This window comes from Eupeodes corollae, chromosome 2, assembly GCF_945859685.1.
Source record: "Eupeodes corollae chromosome 2, idEupCoro1.1, whole genome shotgun sequence".
NCBI classification, from domain to species: domain Eukaryota; kingdom Metazoa; phylum Arthropoda; class Insecta; order Diptera; family Syrphidae; genus Eupeodes; species Eupeodes corollae.
The window spans coordinates 148325920-148335040 of NC_079148.1; the positions used below are offsets into that span (position 1 = coordinate 148325920).

Consider the following 9121-nt stretch of genomic DNA (forward strand, 5'->3'; position numbering starts at 1 on the left):
TTTGGTTGCTGATCGGACAAATTCTCAAGACAACACTTGAAACCAGAAACAAAACAAAACGAATAAACAAAAAACCAGAATATCAAAAAAACTTTAAAAAAAATTGTATAAAGAATTTTATTCCTTGTGAATATCTTCCTCCAACTCCTCCTCCGCTTTTCCTTGTGTGTGGTTCAGTCGACCACAATTAATCAAGAAAAGGCATACCTAGTTGCTTTTATACCTAAGAAAAGAAGATATAGGTACCCCTAAGCCCCTGGGCCTTACCTAACCTGAGCCGTATAATGATCATTTCTTCACTTAACGAACCGATAAGTTGCTGAGATTTCGTCAAATGAATCAGAGATCTATAAAAAAAAGTATCTCACACATCACACCTTGGTAGCTTCAATCTCACATCTCACCCACCTCATCAGATACAAATACAAGACTCAGAAGACGAAAAAAATGAGAAATTCAAAACTCTCCACTGTGAAAAAAATCCAACAATCCACAGCAGAGGTCTGAGGTACCCTACTAAACATATAAACCCATTTAATTACAAAAAAGGTCAAATTTCCATAAGGTATTCGTGTATTTTCCAACTAATAGACTATCTATCTCAAAAAAGTCTAAGAAAAAAAGTATCTATACAAAAAACAGAGGCATAAACTCTCATATTCTTCGTCTGCGTTGTCGTTCCCGTTCCCAACGCTTCGTCGTCGTCAAATTTAATCGTCGACAGCTAAACCACAGCAAGTGAAAAAGATAAGGCGCCACGTTTTGAGATAACAACATACAGATACTTTGCATCGAAGCGAGATACAAATATGTGAGAAGAATTTTCATTCATAGCAATTTAGTGCGCCGCTCTCTCCAGCTCTCCAAGTCTACAATGTTTACAAAAATTGATTGACCAAAAACTCTCCAAAGAGAGAAAAATCTCTCAACAAACCAATGGAGTGGGGATGACTTCGGCTCGCAGGGGAAATCCGAACCGAAGACAAATGCCAAACAGATGTTATTTCATTGGCCAACAGGCGGAGCCCAACCGAGAGTATATAAATGACAGCTAACGGGGATGAGGAATGTCATTTCGTGTCTAGAAGTCGATAGTTGCGGACGGTGTTCCTTTGAATATAACAAAATATAAAAGAAAAGATTTACACGGTGTATCTATTCTATAAAAAATTTGCCTATCGTCTCTCACTTGATACAAAAATATTATAAAGATTCTTTAACGAACGTTAACCCCTCGCAGTTTAAAAACAAAAATTAAACAGTGTCATCATCAAAAATAAAAAATACAAAGTGAAACAATTAAAAGGATTACAGTGTTGTTCGCGCAATTTAAAGAAAAAATTGTGTGTGTTCCAAAAAAATAAAGTTCCACTTTTGTTCTCTTTCTGACAAAGTTGCAATTAATTAACCGCCAAAATTTTGCCCCAAGATAGAAAAAGAATTATCCAAAAAATGAAATCCCTAACTGCTGTTTGTCAATCGGGTGCATCTGCGATGCCTGCCATCAATTCGTCGGGTCGCATTTCGCGTCAAAATAGCAATCACCATCATCATCAACATCGTGATGGTGAAAATGCCGAAATGAAAATGTATCTGTCAAAATTGAAAGATCTCGTGCCATTTATGCCGAAAAATCGTAAACTATCGAAATTGGAAATTATTCAACATGTTATCGATTATATCTGCGATTTACAAAGTGAACTTGAAACACATCCTGAGATCAATAGTTTCGATGCAGCAACAGCTTTAAGTTTGGCCAATGGAAATCATCATCATATGTCACATTTGGATGATGAAGATATGTCAATGGAAGATCGTTTGGCAGCTCACCTACAACAAACAGCTTCATCGGTACAAGTTCGACAGCCTTTGGCTACACGACAAAGTCCGAATACGATTTTGAATAGTTCACAAAATAATAACGCAGTTATTAATTCCGTTATCCTGAGTAATAGTCAAGCAGCAGTGCAACATCATCAACAACAACAACAGCAACAGCACCAGCAGCAGCAACAACAATACTCGCATGCGGTAAGTTCAGCACGATTTATGACATCTGAGAGATGTGATTTTTTTAAGGGAATTCTGTTTTTGAAAATGTCATAATCACGGTAGGGTTGAGTTTAGGCCGAACGTAAAAGAAAAGAAGCAAAAAAATGATTAAATAAGGAATATCTACGAAGGTAGAAAAAAAAACTGTCCTGAGATCACATTTGACTCAGAAAACATATTTTAAAATAATTTTTCATATTCGATCAAAGAAAAATAAAACTTTGCTGGTTTTTGCGCCTTAAACAATAGCAAAAGCGAATAAAAGTCTTTGAATATCTGACAGAAAAATTTTGCCAAAATTGGGCTTTTTACTTAACTCGGCCTTAACTTGGTAGAACTGTCGTTTTAATTCATAGATATAAGGATATAAAATATAATTTTAGGTAGAATTCAAACTTTATGAATTTTTTACTGAAACTTTAAACTTATAGACAAATCGATTTTTTTCTAAGCATTGTTTAAAAAAGCGAAAGACTATTGACAGAGAAATGTCAAACTTAAAAGTTAAATTTGAACTTTTAATGCTAAACACCCCAACTTCCAATCTTGTTCTTTTATTTATTCTTAAATATTTGTGTTGGGCGCCACTTTTAAACAAAAAATAATTTATTTTTCATAACTACGGTCGACATTTGTATTAGAAAACGTTTGTGACTTTTTTTGTTTGGCGCCACATATTCATAAGAAAAAATATGATTCTTTATGATTTTTAGGGTAGGGTTACACTTTTTTATCAGGAATCATACATTTTTATGACCATTTCTGTTGGGCGCCACATTTTTTGTAAAAAAAAGATTTAATTTTTCATGATTATTTGCGTTGCAGGGCGCTTTTCGGCTTTGAAGCATTTTGTTTGTAATGACTTCGTCTGTTGGACACCACTTTTTAGTAAGAAAATATTTGATATGTCATGAATATTTCGTCACGATACTTTCTTGTCAGGAAACATTTAATTTCATGTCTTTTTTTTTGGTGCCACTCTTCAGATTATAAAGATAGTAACAAAAACCCCATTTTGTTTCTTTACATTTACTTTGAACATCAAAAATTTATGATGAATATTCTTGTTGGGCGCCACTTTTAAGTCAGAAGACGTTTAACTTTTCATAACTATTTCTGTTGGGTTTCTCTTTTTCAACATTTCTTTTTTCAAATGTGGAAATTCTCTTAACTATTTCTTGTGTGTGTTTTAAGTCAGAAAACACTTAATTTTAAACTAACATTTTTGTTGGGCGCCACTTTACAAAAAGTAAAATGTTAAATTTTCCATGAATAACTGTTTTACATAATTTGTTCGTCGGAAAACAGTTAATTTGTCATGAAAACTTTTATTGGGTGCCACTTTTTGCTCAGAAAACATTTAATTCTTCATTTCTATGTTTGTTGGGCGCCAGTTTTTCGTTAAAAAACATTTAGTTTTTCATGAATTCTTCTGCCGGAAATCACTTTTTAGTCAGAAAACATTTAAATGTCATTTATATTTCTGTTAAGTGATACTTTTTCGTCAAAAAATATTGAGGTTGGTATGTCTATTCCTGTTGGGCGCCACTTTTTAGTCAGAAAAAAAAAAGAATTTTTCTTTTGGGCGCCAGTTTTTAAGTTAAGTGATACTTTTTCGCCCGAAAATATTGAATTTTCTATGTCTATTCCTGTTGGGCGCCACTTTTTAGTCAGTAAAGAAAACAATTTTTCTGTTGGGCGCCAGTTTTTAACGAATAAATAAATACAATTCGACTCAATTTCCTTAAACAACATCAAAATAAGTGCAAAAAGATTAACTCTTTTCTTAATAACTTTAAACATAGAAATTTAAATTAGAAAAATTAAATATTCAGAGTCCAAAAGAATGTCTAAAATTAAACACAACATTTTTATACCATTTGAAGGAATTTCATCAAACAAATTTTATAATTTAGGAAAATTTTAAAAATCTCTCACGTTATTATTTCTTTCCATTTTTTTTGTTTGCTATAAAAGCAATCATGATGTGTTGTTAAAGCGAAATATTTGCATAAAGTCAGATAACATTTTTAAAATGACACGAATATCATTAAATGTTTTATATTTTTTTGTATATATCTATTGTATACGTATGTAGAACCACAATAATCATAAAGTATCTAAATTAACGACTTGACTAACACCTGTGATGTGTTTAAATCAAAACACAAACTAAAGCGATATATTAAAGAATTTTCTTTCGTTTCCTTTAGTATAGATTTAATTATAAATAATATAAAATTAGATATTATATTGTGAATATAATTTTTTTTCATTTTGATTGATTTGATTGTTGTTTTGGAATAAGTCAAAGTTTTGTGAAGTCGGTGATCTTGTTCCTTTTAAACCATAGAAAAGAAAAATATATAAAACGGTAAGAGTGTGACATTTTGATGTCGCACAATCTCTTCATTCAGCGCCATCACAATACAAAAATAAAATATTTAAAAAAAAATTACCTTAACGACACATAAATAAAAGCAAAACAACAATAATACAAAAACAAAATAAAAGAGAAAAAATCTAAAAATCAAAGAAAAAAAGAAAAAAAAACCTCAACCATTAGTAAATTAAATTTAATTTCGTGTGTGCGGATTTTCTGAACACCTGCAGATACTTAAGTTGTTTTCTGTTGCCTTTTTTTGTGTTCCAACTCCCCTTCGTTTTCTTCTTTCTCTATACCTACCTACCTTCCTCTTCATCTAAAAATGCTCATTTTTGTGTTGCTTCTGCTTCTTACTTTTGCTTCTTTGCGGGGGCTTAATATACAGCAGCGATCATCAGCGAGATTCATCGCCGCTCAAAAAAAGGTACAGATATAAATTTCGAAATCACGACAACGCAACAAACGTTGCTCTGTGAGTTGGCGCTTAATTACCGCATCCCTAAGATAGATAGATAACTGCTTGATTGTCGTATGAATATAAAAATACAACAAAAAAGACAAACTGATCTTGTTTTTAAACTTTTTTCTGTGTTGGAAAGATCGTACAGCACAAAACAGCACAGCCCCGAGCAAGCAATCAAGAGAAATTTATTCTGAAATCAATGACAAAACAAAATACCTTATCAGTGATGTTAATTAAACAGTAATTAATTGTATCTCGTCTTCCACTCTGATGTGAGAAAATGTATCTGTATCTGTGTGATTTTTGTATCTTTGTGTGAACGTGAAGTGATCTTTCTAGCGCACACGACGAACTTTAGACCTTGGTGTTGAAAAACAAGATGATTAACAAAAACATAGAGAAGCAAAATTGTGATAGATACTTTATCTTTTTATAGTTTTTGTTCTGTTGTTGTGACACTGACTTGTCACCTCACAAAAATGATGACACCACACCACATCTACCTATAGTAAATCAACCACCCTACTCTACCGACCGCGACCGGCATGCAAGTTCTCTTGTCAGTCTGTCTGTTTTTTGGCCTCGAAACCGAAGAAACGAACGAAACAAACAATGAAAGTTAAGGTCAATAAGTATCTAAAAGATACAAGTTGTATTTTTGTTGATGATTATGACATTTTCAGTTGAATTAACATTAAAAAAAACCGTTTCTCTTGACCCTGTAAAAGTGTTAAAATGTCTCGAATTTTGTTTTGCTTTGCTTTTAACTAAAATTAAGTTTTATTTTACCACAAAATTTACTTATTTTTTTTTCTTCTTCTTTCTCATTACAGACGGCACCAGCGGTGACGGCGTCAACAGAAAAACAAACTGTCGATAACAAAAACAGTCGGCAACATTGTTAAATATATATTTTATAACTATAACGTATGACGTGGCTGCCCTTTGAGCACCATTTAAACGGATCTCTGTTTCGTTTCTTTCAAGTAAAATAATAAAAATATTAATAAATAAAAACAAACGCAATTATATATGCATATATAGGTACATACATATATAATAACCACATACTCTAGTTTTAAACAAAAAATACATAAACAAAAATGCAAACTTAGATTAAAAATTAGAAAACTTCTCAAGAAAAGGCACAGATGCAATCGTCCTCCTCATAAGAAGAAGTACTCTTGTAAAATTGTTTAAAAAAAAAGGACTTTTAAAAAATATTTGCATTAGCGTTTCAAACACAAAAACTTTCAAAAAAAAAAACAAAACAAACTCTACTTGGTTATGGTTTAAAACAACAGAATTATGTAATAATAAATTAAAAATTTTAACAATTGTTTTAATTTAATTATAAACTTTTAGATTTAAAATTGTTTATTACAAAAACTAAAAAAAAGAAAAGAAAAATTGTTAAGTCAATTCAACCTCATAACTTGGCAAAGCTTTACCTTAGTAATTATTAAACAACAAAAGAAAAAAAAACAATAGAGTTTTTATGCAGATCATTAATTTTATAATAATATTTTTTATGTTTTTATTAATTTTATAAATAATTTTTTCCTACTAAATATAAATTACAAAAAATAACTGAAAGATACCGATTTATAAACATCCTATTAAATTTAGTTTATTATTCTTTTTTTTTTTTAATTTTTTGTTCGCACTGGTAATACCTTTATATTTATTACCTATTCATAATTAAAATAGTTATTAACAATACTACAAAAAATATAAAATATAAAAAACTTAAACTTAAAAATATAAAATTCAAGTAAAATTCTCCTTTCTTTTTGTGTATCCTAGAGATTTATTTTTCTTAATTTTTGAAGAAAAAATAAATAAGCTTTTGTTGTGTTTTTTAATTTTTTAATTTTTATTTCTTTATATAATTTCTACTATTTTATTTTTTGATTTTTAATAAGAAAAAAAAAGAAAACTTTTTTTATTAACTGTAACTACATCTTGATGTGTAAAAAAAATATGTTCTGTGATCTGTAGAATACTTTGTACAAAGTGTATAGAATTATTATGATTTTAATTTTTTAATTCTTAATGTTAAAAAAATAATCATTGAAAAAAAAATAAAATAATACAAAAAAATAAACAAACAAAATAAAAATAAAATTTAAGTTGAAAAAATTATAATTGAATTTGTTTTTATTTCGGAGTTGTTGCAAATTTTCAAAAAAGAAGAACATTTTTTGGGAAGAATTTACTGGAGAAAAATATTGGTTTGAAAGGAACAGAACATAAGAAAGTGGTACATGGAGGTCCTGAAATCAACTTTTCTACGTAGTCAGCTTTATTTTCCTTTTTCTCAACAACTCTACCAAAAAGCTTAAATACATTTTTTCATTATCAGAAACGAGACTGAATACAGACAAACATTTTATTTTGATTTATTAGAAAGTTGTCTTATTTTCGATATCAGACATTTTTATAGCTAACTTACATACAATAGGTTTTTTTTTTTAAATTTACATAAATTTATAAACGATGAAGATTTCATCAATAAAAATGGATTAATTTGCTTTGATAATAAATTTGATTAACACACTTTTTTTTTAAATAATTCATTAGAAATTAGTTAATTAACTTAAAAATAAATAAATACAAATATTCGAAATAGTTTCCCATGGAATTGATAATCGGGGAGAAACAATTTAAAAAATTAATTAATATTTTGTATTAATTAGTTGCAATTTTACACTTAAGTGATTTTAATCAAAATACATTGTATTGAAATACAATGTAGCAGTTTAATTTAATAGGATTTAGTTAAGTTGAATTTGATGAGTTTTTTACATTGTTTTTTAATTGTCACAGGGAAATTGTTTGGTTAAGGGTATTTCCAAAGTTAAGACTTGGTTTCATGCGTTTATTTACTTGGTTACGAAGGTCGATAAGTTATGTCCTTTAAAACAAAATTTTTGTCGAAGGTGTTCAAGTTTTATAATTTGTGTGTTGACAAAAAAGCGAGTATACACCACAGTGAACTACAAAGATTAATTCATAATAATTATGGAAGAAGGTTATTTGAGATCATTAAATAAATTAGTATTAGGTGAATATAGATTCAAGATTTATCTTGGAACTAAAGTAAAGCATATGGTTTTTGAATATTTAATAAAATAAAAAACAAATGCCGTCGGCTTTAGTTGTTTTTTGTGGTGTATGGAAATTTAAATTTTTTTACACAGATTTTGGGTTATTAAAAAAAGAAATTTAATAAATAAGAAATATCAATCAAATTTTTAAATATTTATTTTGTAGACCCCTTTAACTATAATTTGTTAAGCAGGTTTTTTCAGTTCTGAGACTTTATTTAACGTGATGCCAATATTTCAATACAATGGTCATTTTAAATAAACTAGGTTAAAAATGGGTTAAGAACTAGGACGAGTAGTGTTGTCAGAGATGCCGGCGGCCTACAGCCTTAAGCCGAATCCGAACGGCCTATTCGAGAAACCATGTTTCATGATAAAAGGCTAGGATGCGACCCACACTGATAACTTTCCATCCCGTCTGTCGATTTGTCTTGCTTAAAAGTTTGTCTATATGTACTCGTATCAATTTTTACCAAAGTTGCGTAGATTAGGGTGGGGCACTTTTGACGGTGGGACACATTCGACTTTTACAATTGTTACAATTTTTTTTAAGAATGGTTCGCTCATATAAGAAGAAGACTAATCGCTGCGATATCGATGAAACAAAGCTTAAAACTGCTCTGGAAGAAATTTTAAGCAAAATAGAAACACCCACGTCAGCGACTCGGAAATATGACTTGAAACGTATACGACACTTATTTCAGACTTAAGAAACTGAATCCAAATACCGATTGCAGTGATTCCCACCACAGTTCAACATTTAACTCCAAATATACGACCCAACAAGTGTTTTCCAAATGTCAGGAGTTTGAACTCGTGGATTACTTTAAAAGGTGTTCTGCTCAAACTTTTTGATTTTCGTATTCAATGGCTCGAAAGTTTGCTTTTGAACATGTAACAAAAAATAATATTACAGTTCCCAGATCATGGTTGGTCGAAAAAGAAGCTGGTATCAATTGGGTTCGTGGACTTCTCAAAAGAAACCCTGATATTTCCTTGCGCAGCAACTGTATTGGTCTTCTGAGCAAAAAAGGATGGATAGTCGGAGAACTATTTATTCACGTATTAAAGCACATCCAGAATTTTACCAACTGCTGCAAAGAGAAAACT

The 9121-nt window shown here is 30.1% G+C and overlaps 1 protein-coding gene across 1 annotated transcript; it reads left to right on the plus strand.

Annotated features, from left to right (window-relative positions):
- The first annotated feature begins 1063 nt into the window (after positions 1-1063).
- LOC129946562 (protein extra-macrochaetae) lies at positions 1064-5900 on the plus strand. Its single transcript, XM_056056802.1, has 2 exons — positions 1064-2031; positions 5735-5900. The coding sequence occupies exons 1-2, from the start codon at positions 1453-1455 to the stop codon at positions 5804-5806; spliced, it is 651 nt and encodes a 216-aa protein (XP_055912777.1). The 5' UTR covers positions 1064-1452; the 3' UTR covers positions 5807-5900.
- The last annotated feature ends 3221 nt before the right edge of the window (positions 5901-9121 follow it).